General features: G+C 40.5%; 1 protein-coding gene across 1 annotated transcript in view; it reads left to right on the top strand.

The window, feature by feature from the left end:
- The window catches only part of TFCP2L1 (transcription factor CP2 like 1), a 35,998-nt gene extending 15,416 nt beyond the window's left edge, over positions 1–20,582 (top strand). Inside the window, exons 3-15 of the mRNA XM_015635263.1 lie at positions 1,849–1,925; positions 3,500–3,605; positions 3,853–3,959; positions 4,549–4,701; positions 5,571–5,681; positions 7,393–7,484; positions 8,814–8,862; positions 8,959–9,052; positions 9,913–10,003; positions 10,655–10,755; positions 11,743–11,885; positions 14,270–14,321; positions 14,763–20,582. Coding sequence (XP_015490749.1) covers positions 1,849–1,925; positions 3,500–3,605; positions 3,853–3,959; positions 4,549–4,701; positions 5,571–5,681; positions 7,393–7,484; positions 8,814–8,862; positions 8,959–9,052; positions 9,913–10,003; positions 10,655–10,755; positions 11,743–11,885; positions 14,270–14,321; positions 14,763–14,800 — 1,214 coding nt within the window. The 3' untranslated portion in view covers positions 14,801–20,582. The remainder of the gene's footprint in view (positions 1–1,848; positions 1,926–3,499; positions 3,606–3,852; positions 3,960–4,548; positions 4,702–5,570; positions 5,682–7,392; positions 7,485–8,813; positions 8,863–8,958; positions 9,053–9,912; positions 10,004–10,654; positions 10,756–11,742; positions 11,886–14,269; positions 14,322–14,762) is intronic.
- The last annotated feature ends 253 nt before the right edge of the window (positions 20,583–20,835 follow it).

The raw sequence follows: 20,835 nt of genomic DNA, 5'->3' as shown, positions 1-20,835 counted from the left end.
TATCTCCAGACTGAAGCACAATTTGTACAACACAGATAAACACCAAGTACATACAAGTACACAGTACAGCAGATGTGGCACTTGGGGACATGTTTTAGTGGAGGATCTGGCATTCCTAGGTTAACGGTTGGACTTGATAGTCTAAAGAGTATTCTCTATGATTCTGAGAGAAAACCTTTTAACCTGACCTCCATATGTTTAATGCTAATATAACAGTATTGATTATGTATGTATCTCTGAAATCTGCCAGGTGAATAATATTAACATCTATCAGTGGGAACACAAGAAAGTCTTGTGAGTTTATGTGTGCAAGACCTCAATTTCAGGACTGTGGTTTACAAAATCTACTTTTGTTGTTCAGCAGTCTTCAAAGGCAGGTCACTGTTGTAATTTTATTTTAATTATGTGCCAGGAGATGGGTAAAGATCTGTGCATGTTTCCATGGTTATTTTGGTGCTTGATACGTTTTTTTCTCTGCTCTCCCCATGCTCTAAGTCATTTGCTGGATTCAAGGGTCATTTCCTGTTTGCAGAACTCCTACTAACATTAGTAGGGCTGTTGTGGAAACATGTGGGGCTTCAGTATGGCCTCTCTTGTCCTTCCTTTTTTTTGCTTTTTCCTATCTGCCAGCCATCTAAATAAGCACAATTCTCTCTGCTCTGTGGATATGGTGGGTACTCATGTGGGTGGGATTCTCAAAAGGTGTTCTGTCTCTCTGAAACATCTGCTGTCATAAGTCTTCCACTTCTAAATCCAGATCCAAAAATTTAGCATTTTTGTCTCTGCTGGTAGAAACTGCTTAGAGGGAGATAGATCTGCTCTGCAGTTTTCTGCAGGGCCAGTTCTGCAGAGATACTGGTTGAGCTAGAAAATCCAAACTGATCTCCTCCTTGGTGCCTGCCTTGTCATACCCTGTGCATTTTTCAGGAAAAGGGAGGGTAGCAGGATGAACAAGAACAGCTAGCTATAAGGTGTAAATATGCTCCATTAATCCAGATGGTCCTATCCTGCCTTGGTACTGGTTGCAGGTTTATTGTAAAGACTTGGTGTAGTACAGTGAGCTTTTGTACTGTCTCAGTCATTTCTGTGCTTAAGGTATTGAGATATCAGTCTCCTTTGTCTGCTGTCAGCCTCAAAGAGATGTTATTTCATAAACCAGTTAGCTGAATTCTGTTAGGAATTGACTAAATTCCTTATGTGAGGGTGGTGGTCGGGTGGTGGAGTGTGACTTTCCTTCCTAGAACTGGTCCTTACACGTGCTGTAATACCCATTGCTGCCTCCACACATGTCTGAAGGAATATTTAGGCCCTTGGAAATGACTTTTCAGGCCTTGTGAAACAAATTTTGTTTTTGTGGTTCACCAAAACACCTTACAGCCCTGTCTCTTCCCTGAAGAAGGCAAGATTTTCCCCAGCTGCCATCCTCTGCAGAATCGTTCCTGGACCTGTTGTGCCAACACCTCCTCACGCAGCCATTGCTTTGGCAGAATTGCTTTAGCAGAAGGGACAGACAAAGGCAGCACTGTTACAGCCATGTGGCATGGGGGGACACAACTGCCTCAAACACCCTGGTGACTTTCTGGAGGGTGACCAGAAAACCATAGCAGCCCCGGGAGAAAACTATAATTGATGCCCTAATGGAGAGCTTTTAGCTGCCAAAACGCAAACCTTCCTCTCAGATTTCTGCTGTGCTTTAGTGCCTATTGATTCCTGGGGCAAATGCATTATGTTAGCAAAAATAAGCTTTCCCTGATCAAACGTATGCTTTATCAGCCACATAAATGCCAGCATGACTCTCTCATTGCTACAACATATTAAACACCTTGGAAATGTTTCCTTAAACTCTAGGTCAGTCTTATGAAATCCGTCTACTTGAGAATAGGAAATTGGGAGAGTTTCAAGATTTAAACACAAAATATGTAAAGGTAAGGAGAAATATAGATTTCTTTTCTTCCTGCTACTACATACAGCCTTTAATGAAGGGCCTGACCTTGCTCCCACTGAGACAATGGAAAACACTTTGCCATTGTTTTTAATGGGAGCAGGGGTGATGGAGTTGTTGAGTTCTAGTTTCATGGGACTATGCAGCTTGGCTTTGCAGGGCTTCAGGGGAACCTTTATTCTGTTTATGATCATGACCCCAGAGTTTCACTATGAATATTGGGTTCAGGGGAATCCCAAAGTTCAGTGGTGAACATGGTCAAAGATGTGGAGAGGCAGACTTGTCTCCCTACTGAATTGCAGCAACATGCCTGGGTTGTTACGTGACAAATGGAGGGCCCAGGTGTTTACATAGTTCTGCCAGGCAGATTCTGTACAGCTCCAGTTTACTTTGGTAATGGGCATAAGGGTGAACATAAAGAACTTGATCCTTTGGTTTGGGGGACTATTTCCTGTTGTTTCCTCCACTGCCAAAACAGTTCAAATTCAAAAATGTTGGTCTGGACCCTGGTTCTGGATCTAACCTTCAATTCTTGGCTGTTCTGCCTCAGGACTTCCTTTGAGAAGTGGGAACTAGTTGCAAAATTTGCATTCCAATTTGGATTTCAAATGTTGTCCAAGTTTAGGCTGTTCCCTAGTTGTCTTTTTGCTCATTTCAAGTAGTATGTGGATTGGGATTCCAATTTTGCAGGTGTTCCCACTTTGGCTGGTTTGCATTTTGAGGCTAGGGTTTGATTTGGACGTTTCTCAGGTTCACTGGCAAAAATTGGTCACTCACTTGATACAGAAGTCCCCAGCAAGAGTGTGGGCTTGAGAAACTGGGATGTTAGGGCTCATTAACTCATGTAAAGTATAGCACTCTGAATATTCAAAAGAACACATTTGTTAGGAGTATTTAGGACTTGTCTGTCCTGGGGATTGCCTTTATTCCAGCCTTTTTTCTCCAGTTATTGGCATGGCTGCACCATTGCAGACTGGCCTGCTGTCAGGAGCTTTCCATCTCTACCTACCCTTGTTTAACTACTCCAGGGCACATCCAATGGCTGGCTCTTAATGGCTGGAATTAGGTTTAATTCCCACTGACAAGGTGTTCTGGACATGTCGGCTCCATTGGTGCAGGGACAGGTGAGCTGGCTTCCACATTTGCAGATCAGAATGGGATATACTGGGGTTGGGACATGGTATAGACACATTAACTATTACTTCCCATGAGCCTTTTGGGGTATTGAGGCAGTATAGTGATGTTCACATGCCATGACACCCAAGATTAGGTGGACATTGCTATAGTGCTTCCAGAGTGAATCCCAGAAAGCTGTACAGGGCTGTGTTACTCCTGTAAGATGTGCCCTGTGAAGGGGGAAGTGTGTTTCTCTCTCAGGGGTCCCTTAGGAATGTGATACACATGGTGATGGGTCTCTTAGGTGGACCCTTCTACTCTCCTCATGAATGGGGGTGAGAAACATAACAGATCAGCTTTTGCTTCTACTCTGGAAAACCAAAGTCATCTTGAGAGAGGATTCTGGATCACATTGCTCATATTGCTATCTTTTTTTAACAGAGTATAATTCGTGTAGTTTTCCACGACCGCCGCCTGCAGTACACAGAGCATCAGCAGCTCGAGGGCTGGAGGTGGAGTCGGCCTGGGGACCGCATCCTTGATATAGGTGAGACTATTTCCTTGTGGCACCTCTGCAGTGTTGGGGAGATGAGTGGTGTTTGCACCTAAACATGTGTGCTTAGGTTTTTTATGAGTCCTCTATGTCTTTGGGAGGGAAGGAGAATCTAGCACTATAGGTCCCAAGTAGAGATGTCTTTGATGGCTTCGCTTTCACATGCATGTTCTGATGGTATGGAAATGCTTTCTCCTCTTCAATTTAATATTTTTAAAATTTTAGGGGTTTTCTTCTACAGATATCCCGCTGTCAGTTGGTATTTTGGATCCCAGGGCTAGTCCGACCCAGTTGAACACTGTTGAATTTCTCTGGGATCCGTCAAAGAGAGCTTCAGCGTTCATTCAGGTAAGAGATTAAGTCATATTTCTATAGTAAATACAGTGGTTAGATATCTTTTAAAGACCTGGGGACATAAAATAGCCAGTACATGAACAAGAGGGAAGGATGTTAATGATAATTACTAACTCATGTGACAATCATGTGTAATTAATTTGTAGGATACTCACTAAGTCAGTTTGCTGGCTGCTTGTTAATGTTGGAGTACTACCTTCTGCTGCCAGGATTTTCTTTAAAAAAATACTCAGACACCGGTGTTGCTTTCATGGATAGGTATTGTCTTGAGGAAACGGTTCATAACCTGTTAGTTTTCCTTGCTTTCCTCTTTTCATGCCTATTTCTCATTCTGAGCATCAGCTATCTGTTTTTAATCTGAATGAGGGATTTACTTAAATCAAAGGATGTTTTTCCTGATGCCCTGTTTCTCTCTGAGCTGCTGGTTCTCCTGATTTTTGTCCAAAGGAACAGAAATAAAAACAAATGAACACACTTAGTTTTTTGTGAGGAGTCAAAACCTCATGTTCAGGCAGTATCTGAAATTCAGATGAGCACAGGTTCCAACTGTCTCCAGAGATGAGCACAGCTTCTGTTTTGCCAGGTACATTGCATCAGCACAGAATTCACTCCACGGAAGCATGGAGGAGAGAAAGGTGTGCCCTTCCGGGTGCAAATCGACACCTTTAAGCAAAATGAAAATGGTGAATACACAGAACACTTGCATTCTGCGAGCTGCCAGATCAAAGTGTTCAAGGTATGAGGTAGTTTTGGCTTTGTCATCAACTAGATTAAGGCACTGCAAAGATTTCAGATTGTGTAGGATCAATGCAAATATTGGAGTAAAAGAACAGACTTTTAACTGGGTATTCATAAAGTCTTAAACAGGATTCATGTGCACACAGTGGCATAAACACTGACCTGCACAGCAATTCTAGCTCAAGTGTTGCACCAGGACTTGTGCCAGTCCATTGTGCCTCAAACACTACAAAAACTCTGAAAAATTTAGAGTATCCAATGTGTTTTGATGCTTCTAGGCAATCAAGACATTAGGGTATCTTCAGTTTCTTTGATTGAATCCTACACAAACAATAAAATGTTATTGTGGAGATCTTAAATACCTTTTTGTTGTAATTGTTGGAGCAGAGTTGACTCTGTGATACCTGGAGGAGAAAAAGATTGAGAGAAAAAGCATCTTTGAAGCTCCTAATCCAGGCATGGCAGACCTATAGCTACTTAACAACAAACTCTCCATCGGCCTGTTTTCTCAAGGGATCTGCTGCTCCACTTTTGTTCCTGTGAGCAGTGTCTTTCCTCTCTCCGGAAAGATGGTACAAATGCCAGTTGAGGTGCATAAGTTATGGACTGAAATAGTTGGAATCACATCTCATGACTGTGGTCAGCTTATTTTAGAATTGCAGTAGGTGTTAGTGGTGGATGTACAGGAACAGTAGGGATTTTTGATTAATTCTTTTGTCTAGAAAATGCAGATCTGATCTCATTTCATATGTAGAATTCCTGTAAATCTTAAGGAGGCTTTGGGGAACAGATTAGATAAATCTGTTGGCCTCTATCTTCAAACTTGTAATACTTGGCATAAGGGAGAGCCTGTGCTTGTACTTATAGCCTAAAGGAGCAGACAGAAAACAGAAGACTGACAGGGAAAAAATGGAAAAGAAGACCATCCAAGAGAAGGAGAAGTATCAGCCTTCCTATGAGACAACTATTCTCACAGAGGTAAAGTGTTTTAGATACATCATACAACATCATGTTAGGAGATAAATGTAAAAGAAAACAGCATCTGAGCCCTGGAAATTGTCTGGTGGAGACATGTATGCTCAGATCTGGGTGAAACTGAGAGTGGAGCAAAATTATAAAATGACTCACTGCTGAAATTTATGAAAAATGCCAAAGTTTTTTATGTTTCGGGGTATAAACCAGCCCTTAGCAGCCTGGCTTTAAAAAAACCCAAACCAACTTTCTCAATTTCCACTGTGCTTCTGGGCACTTGTCATGTCCTCAGGTGCCAGTTGTATGAAAATACAATTGTCTGTATATTTTTTCAGAACTGCTTGGCAAAAGCTCCTGTTGGAGATGGGGTACTTGAACAGATGCTGATTAAATTATTAATTTGTTTTTCTGTGAAAGTGCCTATGAAGCTGTTGTCACATGCAAAATCTGAGAAGATTCTAGGTTGTACTCTAGTAATATCTTGTGTTTTATATTCTGATGCATCTGGTGTAGAGTTGTATGTGTTTCTGCCCCTCCCTGTCATTACTAAGATGTTTGTATAAACTTCCCATAGGCTGCACGATTAGTCAGCAACAGGACACAAGAAAGGGACTTAAAATTGTTGTTCAGTCTCCCTATGGGAATGACTTGTTGCTTGATTTAGTTCTTATTTTTTTTGGAGCAGCTTGCTGGACTTCAAAAAATGATGTTAATTATTCTTAATTTCTATCAACTTCCTGTTTGTGAGAGCCAGTCTCCCACTCAATTTTCCTCACGTTGCCAGGAGCAACCAGCATGTTTTCTGATTGACAGACCTAATTCTACTGAGCTGCAGATCCCAGACTCTCCCTATGAGCTTTGATGCACTTTGACATATTGTGTGGGGAAATGTGGGTTGCCAAAGAGTTAAATATTTGCCAGTGCTTGTGGAGATGATAAAATATTTGCTAGTGTTTGTGGAGATAATAAAGCTCCAAAGCTACACTTGCTGTCTTTTTATCATTTCAAACAAGGCCACTACAGAGCATTTTCTTGAGCTCTTAGTGGTGGGGGGTTCAACAGGGCTAGATTTCTCCTGCTGATTACTGTGGCTTAAATTCAGAACAGTCACCAATTCTAGCTGGGTTACTCTGGTTTTACACTACTGTCATGGAACGTGGAGGCTGACCTATATTTGTGAAGGCTTTTAGTAGCTTTTTTTTTTTTTATCTTAAATTTTCCCCATCTAATATCCATTTATGACTGTGCTGTTCGACTAATGGCCAGAGGTTTCAGCAGGCTGGTTCAAATTCTGCTCTTTTGCTGGTATAAACCTGAAGCAATGCCACTGGAGCATTTTTGTCACTCTTGCCTGGATTTAATTAGGGGTTTATAATTGAGACCAGGGGTATTTCTGTATCATTGCTGCCTTCAGTCTGAGTTGACTTACTGGCATTGCTCTGACTTACAGCTGTGCACACTTTGGCCCAGTGTTATTTGGGGACAGGCTTTGTGAAATGGGAGAAAGAAATATGGAATGCACAACTGGAATCAATCTGGCCCCCTGACAGCCTGCTTGGAGAGCAGTGTAGAAAATCCATGGCCCATCTCCTCTTCCCAGCAGGAGTGATGAGCTGAAGTTAGTGGCGTGGCAACAGCATGAATGTGGTATTAGAGGAGAATCAAATCTTTTATTTCCATCCTTATGAAAGTTTCCCTGCTGCCTTTCTTCCAACAGTGCTCTCCCTGGCCAGATGTGCCTTATCAAATGAACAATGCTCCCTCTCCAAGCTACAACAGTTCTCCCAACAGCTTCAACCTCGGAGATGGGTATGTAACAAATACGTGCTTTTATGTTTCCTGTTGATATGGTAGCCTTTGTGTATCCATGCTTTTCATACCCTGGAAGATGATACTAAGGATCACCACCCTTTCTAGCGAGGAGGAAGTATTTTCCAAAAGCCTTTAAGACCTCCCATCCAGGAATTCCCTGCAATGTAGAGTGCTGTTTGTACGTGCACTGTTTGTGGTGGCTGGAAGGTGAACATCAGAGGGCCTCCAGGGCAGTTCCTGGTGAGAACTCACCATGCAATCCCCAGTATCTTCTCACAAGCGTGTTAGAGGCTTTCAGAACCTCTTCAGAGTTGGTATTTCTTCCGTACTTTGTCTTGTGATACTTTGGGGTGCTGAATTCCAAGTGAATGACATGTAAAGAAATCCTGTTTGGGGCAAAACAGCCTGAATTTGAGATGCCATTTCAGAACAAAAGACTAATGAAGGCATGTTTAATTTGTAAAATAGCCATCATAATGAGACAGCTCCAGTGATTCTGAAATGCTGAAGATAACTGGTGTCAGAAAGGTACAGCAGTGTCCCTCAGTACTTAGGAGTCCTCCCTGCTACATACTTCCCCCTAGGAATTTGGCATAGGCCTTTCTCTTTTGGTAGAACTCTGCTGTCTTACTGCCTTCCCACACAACTTAATTACCAGGTTGTATTAATCCATGTTGTATCACTAATTTGCAATGAATCCCCTCAACCTATGAGAAGGAACCAACGCTGAAATGACAAAATTTTGTGTTAGTAGAGAGATCTGAGTACTTTCTTTTCCTTTGGTAAAATCCCTGATATATTTAGGAGTCCTGTCTGTGTTTAGGAGAATTTAGTAGAAATGTGGTTTGTGCATGATTTATTGCATTTGGTTATGTTTAAGATAACACCAGGGTTGAATTATAAAGTCCTTGATTCAATTTTTGTAAAGAATTATTATTAGACAGTGGATTTAGCTAGGATATTTCTGACTTACAGAAATTTTGAGTTCAGCCACCCTGTAGGTTACAATTTTCTTGCTTAGATGATGTCACATTAGTGAGACAACCATATCCATAAGCTTGATTGAGGTCAGTAAGCCTGAGTTTTTCTCTCAGTCTTGAGGAGGACCTCAACTGACCAACAAAAGACTCAGGTAGAGAGGGATTTTTTATTCTTGTTCCAAATTTTGAACACCTTTTTAAAAATCTGATAGAGAAAAAAAGCCAAGTTGGATGTAACTTCTGAAAGTTGAGTCAAATAGAGGAGGGGAAAGAAGATGGACACTGCAATGTAAAATTTAAAATAATGTGTTTTTTTTCTCTTCCAATTTTATGTAATTTCTTTTAGCAACAGTTCTCCAACCCACCAAATGGAGCTCCTGCCTCCCAGCAATGATGTAAGTACTTGAGATCATGTTAATGTGGTGCTTTTCTCTTTTAGGACACTGGTGAACAGTTCATTTCAAGACCTTCTTATTCTTTTTGCAATGTAGCATCTCCTTCCTTCTGCTTCTATTCAAGATGCCCAGCAGTGGCTTCATCGTAATAGGTTCTCTCCATTCTGTAGACTCTTCTCAAGTTTTTCGGGTGAGTTTAAACAGTCCAATTGTTTTTGTTTTCTCTTCTGTAAGTGAATCTCATGTAGCATCTGCTGCTGGCCACTTTTGATGGGATTCTTGGTCTGATCCAGTGTGGTTGTTCTTTCCTTCTTAAATTAGTTACCACTTGTCAAAACAGTTTTTAGACCTCTAGAGTAAGTAAAAATGGAAGAAAATAAATTAAGATGGAAGGGATTTCCTAATTTCATTAAGTGCAACTTTGAAGCAAGTCCAGGGCCTTGTGCAGTTGCCTTTGAATATCACCAAGGTTGGAATTCCACAGTCTCTCTAAACAACCTCTTCAAATACTTAACTATTCTGACAGTGAAAATGTTTTTTCTTCTATCTAATCAGCTTTTCATCTTCTGTCTGCTGCCTCTCATCCTGTCCCTGTGCACGTTTAAGAAGCATCTGGCACCTTCACGGTCCCCTCCCATTAAGTAGCTGTACACACCAGTAAGATGTGGAAGGGGCAGTGGTTGGATATGTTGAAAACACGAGGAGACTCTCTCTGACTTGCAGCATGATGAAATAACTCAGTGAATGTGACAATTACAGAGGACTGGGTCATTTAATGGCCAGTGTGAAATATCTAACTTGTTTATGAGTTGGCTGGAATATTTTCCAGTGCAGCACTGTTCCTTTGGCAGCTTCCAGCTTTCTGTTTCACAATGATTTATTTGAAGTGCACACCTCTCTGAATTTGCAACTTCTCTGTGTAAATCTATCTGGTTTAGCTTTGTGGATTCTCTACTCCCTCTAACCCTGCCCTTTTCTGCTGCCCATACATACTATTTAGAAGCTAAGATTTGCTTAACTTCTGAAGAAAACTCAATTTGAAATATGTAGGTGCCGACTTACTGAAGATGTCCAAAGAAGATTTTGTTCAAATCTGTGGGCCTGCTGATGGAATTCGGCTCTTTAATGCAATTAAAGGAAGGTTTGTACTATTTCCTTCCTATTTTTTTTGTTAGGATCCCTTGATAATTTCAGTTTTAACCAGAAGTTAATCCTGGAGCTGTAGTATTTAGATTTCCTTTTCATACTTCTCTCATGGACTGGAGATCACAATGATACTCAAATCCAACCACATGTCAGAAATGCTGCCAAAACGAAACAGCATAATGTGGATCTCTAGTGGTCTATTTGCTACCAGCTGATAGCTTGCATCCATTTCATGGGATACACAGCCTACAATACCCTATGCTGCATCTCCATCAGAGGTAACAAACAATAAAAAAACAAAACCCTGGAGCCTCAGATGACTCTTAAACTTACTTCCATTGCAATAACCTCATAAATTCTACAGCTGAGCAGGATTTAAATCAGTAGAGGCAGGTATGATGAACTGTTTAACAAGTGCTATAAACTCTTTATTCTTATCTGATCTTGAAAAGATTGAGGTGCTCTGCATCACCTCCCAAAGGTCTCTTGCTAGACATCCTAAACCATCTAGTCACCAGCATCAAAACTCCCTTAGTTTGTTATTTATGCATGGCCCAAATGAGTCCATCTCTTGCTGTTTGATAGCTGTCCTGGAACTATTTCAGATCTACTAAATAACTTACTACTGTTTTTAATTAATCCATAGAAATGTAAGGCCCAAGATGACAATTTATGTCTGTCAAGAGCCAGAGCAAAACAGGTCCCACCTCCACCAAAAACAAGAAAACGGAGATGGCAGCCTTTGTGGTAAGTTCTTATGTATGGATTTTGTTAAACACTTACCTGGTGAGAGTGCTGCTTTCTGCCTGAGCTCCTATGAAGGACAGCTGCATGTCCTTAGTGTTTGAAGGGATCCTGTTTATCCCAGTTTTGCCACTTTGGTTATAGTTTCATGGCTACAGATTCCAAAGGGTGCTGTCTGCCTGGGGGACAGACCCAGCTTACAAATTATCTGCAGAATACTACAGCAAAATCTCTATTCTGTTTTTAATAGGGAAAAAAGCATTAGAAACCACCCTTCTATCCACAGTTTTCTTTAGATCATGTCTTGTTTGAAAAAATTCAGGGAAATGGAAGGTTGGTAGGTCTTAAAGTGAGATTATAATTCTTGAAAGTTCAAAGCTTTTGAAAATTTGTCATCTTTCATGACACAATGCACAATCAAATGAGATTAATTACCCTTAAATTTAAGATTACCCTTAAATCTTGCATTTAGTAATAAACAGGCACAGCTTTCCTACCTGGTAGCTATAATTTGGATTAGATTTCTAAAACAATACTGTCATCCATGTTGTTACCTTATACATAGTATGTTTTAGTTTGTGCCCATGGGATCAGTGGATGGTATCTAATAAAATACTGCTTTTGTGTGACATAGCATGTGTTTTACTCTTTGATTGAATTATTTTTTTAACTTCAAAATCAATAAAAGGAGATTATCCAAAAATATAAGCGGCTTTATGAGAAGGCTGTTTTAGCGCCCCGTGATGCAAGTCGTAATTAGTCCCCATGTTTTCCTCTGGGTAAAAGTTATGTGTGTTTTAATTGCCTGCTGCATACAAATAGTGGGTATTTTTCTGCAAATCATCAAGCCAGATATTTGGGGGATGCTTTAAAATACTAAACTTGTTCATTCCATTTGATCCTTCATCTTAAACCCATTTGGCTGTTGATGCTGAGTGACTTGGTGCCATCTGTATTTGTTGTTCTGTAACTGCTTTCCACTTGTTGCAGTGTATCATGCAATCTTCTTAGAAGAATTGACCATTCTGGAATTAATGGAGAAGATTGCAAACTTGTACAGCATTTCTCCACAGCAGATAAATCGGATCTACCGGCAGGGCCCCACAGGGATCCATGTACTAGTGAGCAATGAGGTAAGGGGGCTAAAGGGAGTTACATCTTTGTCAGAGATGTAACAGTTGTCCAACTTCTTGAAGTCAGAATGAACTCTCAAATTATGGCATTTCAAGAGAGAATTGTAAAGCCATCAATCCCCAGAAGTTCAAGTAAATACCGGGAGCAAATCGGCCATGGACAGCACTGACTTCAGTGTGGTTTCAAGGCCATTGTTTTGTAAAAGATGTTTGGGTTCTTGTTTGGTTATTTTAAGCAAAAGAAGACAAAATTGTTAATTTATTGCTCTCTACAACTACCTGAGAAGAGGTTGCAGCAATGTGGGGCTCTGCCTCTTCTCCCAAGAAACAAATGTCAGAATGAGAGGAAATGGCTCAAGCTGTACCAGGGAAAGTTTAGATTGGGCATTGGGAAAAAATTGTTTATTGAAAGGGTTATCAAGCATTGGAACAGGCTGCTCAGGGAAGTGGTTGAGTCACCATCCCTGAAGGTGTTTAAGTCACGTAGCTGTGGCACTTGGGGACATGGTTTAGTGTTGGGCTTGCTGGTGCCAGGTCAATGTTTGTGCATGATGATCTTAGGGGTTTTCTTCCACCTAAATGATTCTATTAATTCATTTTAATTTTGGCTACTTACACACATTTTGAAATGAGGATCTAAATTTATTTTAAAATAAATAGGTATGTTGCCCAAAGAAAGTAAGTTTTAAAATTCCTAGGGCAATTAGTTTTACATCTTGGCCCATGATTCCAGGCACTGAGTCTGTCACTGTATACACACACTGTAATTTATGGACCTCTGCCACTGTTTCCTATTATATGATGCCTTAATTTAGTCCATTCCATTAACTTACAGGTTAATAGTAAGTTGCCCTTCATCCTCTTTTCCTCCTACTAAACTACTTACTCATTCATGCACCAGAATCACTTAAGTAGCTTCATTTATAAGAAGCATTTTTAAAACAAATGAAGCAGAGCATAGGTCTCAACTGGAGCCTAAATTGAAGGCTGTAATGCTTATTCCTGAAGTCTCCTTGCTATTCCAGCCTGATTAAATCTGAAACTTTGGTGCTTTATGGATGCAAAGTGCTTGGAGGCAGCTCTTGGTAGGGGAATTGCATGAACCAGCCTGGGTAGAAAGCTTTAAGTATTTGTTTAAGTTATTTATTTACAAGGTCTATTGCTTTTCTAATATTTTTTTCTTGTTCTAGTACTATAGTGGCAAGAGTGTGGTACTCTGTGAATGTACTTCATGCATCATTAGGCAAAGACACACAAACTGGCCAGAGAAGTTTGATTTGAAGGAGTAGAGACTGGATGTTAAATCCAAAAGAGTATAGAGAGATCAGTCTAAATTGAAAGGGTATTTTGATGTGAGAACTTGCAGCTGAAAAACATACTTCTTGAATGATACCCAGTAGCTAGGAAAAGGCTTTTTCACAAAGCTGGATTTCATTAACTGATTGGAGAGGTTCTGATCATACCTCTCGTCTCTGAAGTTGTGTCCAGCATTTGCTTCAACTTTGAGACAACTCCTGAAGGTAATTCACCTCTTAAATCCCACATAGCTACTCTAAGATGGGAGGAAGCATTGGCTAAGGATGAATCTTAAATGGGCTTTTCATATTAGATCTGAAATAATCTCTTTGTTTAAAGGTTCCACTAGAATCCGCACCTTTTCTGAAAATATAGTTTCCGCTTATGAGTAACTCAAATAGCTTTAGGTTCTAGTCTTTCATCCCATGATTTGCCTCTCACAAAGGTTTCACTACAATTCCTGTTCCTTGACAAAATGCAAACAGGTAAATGATTCCTGCAAGCACAGCATCTGTACTAATGTCTGATCAAAGCAGCCAGATGGATGCTGCTGGGGTGGCTTCTCAGTAGCATTTCCTTTATTCATCAGGGAGTCCATTTCTTGGGGTTTACCATTTCTAGGTATTCTTTAAATGCTAATGTAAGTTCCACTGAGTTCCATTGTTTAGCTGAATATGTAATTACCACTGTTGGATTTTTAGGAAAGGGACTACCTTAATCCTATCTAAACTAGTACAGCTTCACTGAAAGCAGCAAAGAACATGATCTTTAATAGAATAATTGGAGTGGTGTAAGAACCTTCGGGATCAAGAGCTGCAAAGAGGCTGGTAAAATGCTGAATAAGCTAGATCAGTTTCAGGCAAGCACTTTTAGTGTGAACTTCCCTTAAACACACTAGCAACTGCACGGACCTTAATTATCAGTCGTGTATGTTAATAATCTCATGGGCAGGGTTACTCAGGACTGTGCAGGACTAGACACCAAATGCTGTTTGATACCTCTCCTCTAAGTCTGTACCGGCCCTGAAAGAAATGTGAATTTAATTGCTAAAAATGTGTTGTGTTGGCTTTTTTCCTTCTGCCCTTCAGATGGTGCAAAACTTCCAAGACGAATCTTGTTTTGTTATCAGCACATTAAAAGGTGTGTATTGCTGCTGCTGTTACCTGTTGCTCTAAAGATAATTCTTCCTTTCAATTGCACTAAATGTTATCACAAACTCAATGCTGTTATCCTGAAAAGATAAGTAATCTAATCCAGTGCAAGTCAAGGTGTTGACTACACTATGATAGACTGATTGATCAGTGCTTTACTCTCAGTTATACTGTTACAAAAATTTCATAAATCCATTGACACCACTGACATAAATGAGCAGGAAATCTTTGAGTAAAATTATAAAATATGGTAATATGTAAGGTTTTTTATGTGAATTATTTGATTTAAATGTTCAACATTGTTTTTTATGAGTGGGTTGTGAAACAAATGTACGAACTATTGCAAACTACCTAAAAAAAAATTTGAAGTTATGTATCTCTGGTGTTTCCTAAAAGCAATGAAAATATTCTTTGCATTTCTTTATTACAGCTGAAAGCAATGATGGCTACCACATCATTTTAAAATGACCATGCTGCACAGAGAGACTTTAATGGCCTAAAATTTAGTGCCTCACTGAGATTGCTAACAACCTAGACTGGAAACATGAAGAACCTTCTGGATAAATGCTCCTGTGAACTAAGAATTACCAAACAGCTTAAGAAAAAACTTGCTTTTACAGATAGAAATTTTTGGTGGTGTGTGATTTTGGTGGGTTTGGTGTTTTTTGTTTTTGTTTGTTTTTGTTTGTTTTTTGTTTTGGTTCTTTTGGTTTTTTAAGCTGGAGCTGAGAACATCCTCAAAGCTTGTACATGTTTTTTCCTTCCTCCCCTCCTCTTCAGTCTTAAAAATTGTAGAAGTTTCTGCTTTTTATTTAGAAACATCTGCCTTGTACTAAAAGGAAATGGAAGATAAACAAATCCCAATTCTCTTGACCCCTCATATTCAGGTGAATTGATTTACTTATGGTTCTGAGTGCTCTCCTGCTTTCAACACACACCCTGATGCTGATGGATGTAGACTCCCCAGGGCTCCTCTTGTACTCTTTGAGGTGGAAGGCTTGAGGCTACCTCCCAAAACAGACTGGGCAGTGCAGAGGATGGGTTTGGTGCCCAGCCTTCACCCAAAGTGTCGACTCTGGAAGCCCACACTTAGCTGTTCTCCACCTGCAGATGTGCTCAAAGTCCAGAGACCTTGGTCTCTCCTGACAGACCTTCTGTAGGACCAATCCAGCAGCACAGTTCTGGGGAGGTTCAAGGAAGGACAGACAACTTGAGGCGAGCAGTTCAGTACCATATTGTTATCTTTAGCTTTAGAGTAGCCTCCTTGAATGGAGCATATGGAGGTTTACCGAGGAACTGTTTTGAACACTGAAAGTTATAGTGCTCATGACAAATTCATACCATGGATTTATTCTACTCTATAAATTAGTGATTAACTGCTATCTTTACTGTAACTGGGAATTGATGTTATAATCTTAATGGATTTTCATCCTGTTACTGAAGTAAAACTGTTTTGATAAAGACCAGGTAACAGATCATCTTAGTTGCTGCTTCTTACATTCTTGCTCTTTCACTTTTGACTCCTATTTCCCATATCTGTAACTATGATCAGCTCCACCCTGCCTTGGTCTTTTGGGACTCCGTCCAGGCTCCATTAATCTAAAACAGTGGCTTCCACTGAAGTCAAAGCAAACTGGATCACACCTATCTTGCATGGATGAAACCATTTCACTTTTTACAGCTCAATAATATGGCTTTTTTCCCAAACTGAGTGTCTGTATACCATCAAAATTTGATTTTTGAACATTTCATCCTGAACTTACATGGAAAGCTGAAATACCAAACATTTTCCTGGAATGGAAATTTTTCAAAAAAATGAGAAATTGTCAACTGGAAAACACTGAATAAAATGTTCCAGCCTTTTGAAATGGAAACATTTAATTAAATCCATTTGGCCCTTAAAGCAGCATCAGTTTGAGCTACCGTTGCAGCCCTCAGAAATTGTCATTCAAGTGCCTTGTGCGCTGTGTCTCCCTCAGGGCTGAGCTCTTTGGCTGAATTACAGATCCCATGATGCTCCTACCCTGGGTTAGTCAAACAGGGAATGCGTCATGAGGGCTGGAGAGGTGCCCAGGGAAAGAGGGGGCCATGGAGCCCTTGAATTACAGCTCCCAGCTGACACTAGAGGAATTCGGACAGGCACGGACTGATATTTCTCTGACAAAAGTTATGTGTTTCAAGTTTTCCCAACAGAAATAAACAGCAAAATGTTGAGAAAAGCATCCTTTTTTTGATTAAAGCATCAAGTTTTGCGCAAAAAACCCCACCCATCCCCACTGATTTTTTTTTTTTTTTTAAGACCAAAAATAATACTAGAATAGAAAACTTGTGTTACAATGGGAAAACCTTCAGCCAACTCAGTTAATTGAGCAGCAATGCCTGCTTAGGCACGATCTTGCTCAACTGACTGTCCTGGATGCTCCACAAATTGTAGGCATGCAAAAAGGATGCCTAGGCTTTGGGACATGGTGGTTCCCCCTTCTGAAATGAAGGAATTGAGGCTTCTTGGTTGAGAACCAAAGTGTGTAGGTAAGGAGGAGCTCCTGGCCATGGAATCCAGGCTGTGGCCACACATAGCTGCCTTCCAAAACAGTGAATTAATTCCAGATGCCTTTGTGAGCAGGTGGGATCAGTGTGCCCCTGTGTACCAGGAGCTGTTTGATTTATTTTCTAGAGGGTGCTTTGGAAGGTGGATGTTGGCTGTGGTTTTTCATCCTGCATGGTATGGCTGTCACTGGTGTGCAGCTCAGATGAATCTGACCTCGTGGGAAGGGTTCTAAATAGATCTTGAAGTTTTCCATATCATACCCACTTAGATGTGATAGCCCTGTAACTGGAGGGACACAACAATACTGATACACAGTAGTGAAGAAGGGATAGAGGTGGCTTTGCTGCCTGAGTTAGGGAATGAGAACTGTTTGCTTGTTTTAAGAAGGCTAATTTCTCGATTCTTTAAAAAACAACTCTTGCCCATAATGAATGAATATAATGAATTATATGCCAAAGTCCTCATAGTGTTTCAATAGCACTTGCTTGATTAATTTTGAACAAAAAGAAGTCTGTTAGGGCTTTGCTGTATTTAGATTTTTTAAAATAAAATAATTACATACTCATCTGAGGATGAATTTGACAATGTATCTTGTTTTCATGCTCTAAAAAGGTACCAAAGTAAACAATCCCATAGACTATAAATATTTTTCTATGGGTTGGCTCAGTGTGAGCCTGTTGTAAAGCTGTACGTCTTCGGGGTGTGTGTGTAACACCTACCCTTATTTGACAGAGTAGTTCCAGTCCTTGTTGAACCTCTGTAGCCCCAGTAGGAAGTTGGAGGTTTGTGGTTGAGTAAAATACACATCCATGAAGACACAGCATGGCTGGTTTTTTGAGTTACTTCAGCTTAGAATCATAGACTGATTTGAGTTGAAAGGGACCCTTAAGGGTCACAGATTCCAATGCCCTGGTCCTTACAAGAGTACCTAACACTGATCCCTGTGACTATGAGTGTCATCCAGAGCAGCCCAGGTGCTCCTTGAACTCTGGCAGGCTTGGTGCCATGACCAGGGGCAAAGGAAGTCCCTGGGGAGCCTGTCCCAGTGATCAACCACTCTCCCAGTGAAGAACCTTTTTCCAGTGTCCAATCTGAACTTGCCCTGATTTAGCTTCACTCCATTCCCTTGCTTCCTGCTGCTGGTTACCAGCAAGAGGAGATCAGCACCTCCCCTCCACTGCTGCCCTTGAGGAAGGTGCAGAGAGAGAAAGAGACTTGTCTCACCTGTGTGTCAGGTAATCCTTGACTCCCCTTGGATCTCCCATCCCTGGAGGGACTTGTTTGACCTGTTTGTGGAAGTGACAGCACCTAGAAGGAAGTTTTTGTTTCCTTGACCAAAGGAAGCACAAATGTTTAGTCTGGGATAGATATCTAAATTCTAGATAGACTAAAGGCAAGGGAAGTGAGTAGCTCTCACTCATCTGTTGACCTGAGAATTAAACCTTATGATCTTGTTTTCATAGTTTCTAGCTACTTTCCCAGGAAAGTAACTATAAACATAGATGTTTATACATGCCATTAAAGAAATGTCTTTTGATGGACATTTCTCACGACCAGTGTCATTGGGAAGGTGGCAACCTAACCATCCAATCCCTGGTCATTGTTGAGAATCTATAAATATTGCAATAAATCATTCTTTTCCCTATCATACATTGAGCTGTGTCCATGCAAATCATTTTGTGTCCTACAACTACACTCAGTCATTTAAATAGCATTTACCTTTTCCTTAAGTGCCTATTACACTTATTTTTACTTTTTTATTGTTGTTTCTCCTATTCCTTTCTTACAAATAAGAAATCCTACTCAAAGTGATTTAACTGGAACTTTTTTCAGCTATATGTGAAATTTGTGCAGCAGAACTTTATAAGGACTGGGGCTTAGGATAACAGTGAGTAACGTGGTTTCCCAAGCTGTCCAGTTCTTCAGTTGTATGTATGATGACAGCCACTATGAGTAAAAGTGGGCTTGCTGGGGATGAAAAGGAAGAATCATTATGTGATTAATACCAATATATCTCCAGTGAGTACTGCAAAGTATAAACTTGCATTCTTGTTGGATCTGTACTGTCTATTTGAAATTTCATAAATTGTAGCATTTTCTCTATCAACAGAATCAATAGGAGATCCTATTGATTGTCCTGAAAACTCACAGTAATGCCCATGATACACAACCACAGGGCAGGGAGAGGGCAAGTGATCTGGTGATAAAAATTTGGCCACCTGACTGAGGTGGCAGGATTGGTGCTCTTAAAATTAAAGCTCCTGTTCTTTCAGCTGGCTAAATTAATGGTTAATTGGTTAAAATAGAAATAATCATTCAATATGGAAAATACTGGAGTTCTCATTGTCTTAGTGTGAAATTTAATGGGCTGAAGTTTCAAGACTGGGAGGTGGTAAAAGGATTCTTGCATTTGAGAAGCCCTGAATGGCACTCTCCTTATAATGTAACATATACATATATATGCATATATATATACATATATATCCACATACATACTGTACTGTATCAACACATATTTGTGCTGAGTACATGTGTTCTTTGGCTTTAACTGGTACTTTGCTTTGTTTAGTTGCAGTTCAATGTAAAAGACTCTGGTTGATCAAGCTTCAAAACCCTGCCATTCCTTGGGTAGAAATGTAAAAGTCCATAGTAGCAACTAGGTGATTTGGACACAGTACACTTGGAGTGACGTAAGTTCGATGAATTTCTGCAATATAAATCCCAGGCCTTGGTGAAGATGAGCATATTCTTTCACTAACACTGCAGTTCTACATTGCAGCTTCTGAAAATTAGTTAGAGAAACAGAGAAATAGATTGCCCAATGCTTTGTGAACTACTAAGGCTACTCCATAAGCAGAACAACCATACGATGACTTTTCCTAGCTCAGTGTTGTATTGCTTAAGCATTGGCTGTAATTCTAACAATCATCTGGTGGATGACTGAAACCGGTTTTTTTTGTCTGTATCTGTTGGGATTTTTTTGACTTCTCAAAGAAATGCTTATATTCAGACTGTAGCTTCTCTTCCTCCTCCAGTTATGAAATGGTTAACTTTATGCTAGTAATAGAAATATTTTCATAAGATTATAATCTGTTTGACAGCACAGGGTACTCAGAGTGGGGAGTGTTTGGCTTTGATCATCACTACTGTGGGTGAATATGAGAAGGCAGACTGGAGGTGTATCTAACATGCTTGGCTCTCTCTAACAAATGGGTTAAGCTAGTGCCTAATTTTTTGTGCATTTTTGATTTGTACCTTTTTTTTTGCCATTCCCTCAAAATTCTGCTCCCTGGTGGGGGATGCATTGGTGACCAGACAGTATGCCTAACTTTTTAAAGTAGCCTGCTGTTGTTCTGGTTTGCTTGGGGTGAGCGTTTATCTTTCAAAGAGGAGTTCCCTCTCTTCACTGACAATGCAGTTGTTACAAGCAGGCAGTGCTGGCCACAAAATTGGCATGATAGGCAAGGGCAAGTGGAGGTGGGTCGATGGGAGGCTGAGGTGTACCAGTTGTGAGTAAATACTGCCACACTCTTCATCTTTTCGTTTGTTGGTTTTTGGGTTTTTTTTTTTGTACATGAATAAATAATAATAATAATAAAAAAGCATATTTTGCACTGGCTCCTTGTACTGTTGTGCAGAAGAAATCTGTATCTAGAATCTGTGCTCCAGTCAAAATGCAAATAAATCTGTTTGTAAGAAGTACGGGTTTGGTCTCTGGTTTGTTTGGTGCGGTTGCGGACAGGAGAGCCTTGGCATCGGCTGCTGCTCAGCGTGCAGCTGCGAGGGGCTGGGCACGCTCTCAGGGTGAGGGAGACCAGAGTTTGCAAAGTTCTGGCCAGAGAACATCAGCTGCAGCCAAATGTCCTGCAGCGTTTTCTTTGAGTTGGGACTGACTTCATTTCCCCGCAGCACAAGGCAGTGACCAGTTTGTGTTTACTCTGGGTCAAGGCACGAG

This window comes from Parus major, chromosome 7 (genome assembly GCF_001522545.3).
Source record: "Parus major isolate Abel chromosome 7, Parus_major1.1, whole genome shotgun sequence".
In the NCBI taxonomy this organism is placed as follows: Eukaryota; Metazoa; Chordata; class Aves; order Passeriformes; family Paridae; genus Parus; species Parus major.
The sequence above is the reverse complement of the archived record's forward strand: the minus strand, read 5'-3'. Positions and strand labels throughout refer to the sequence as shown.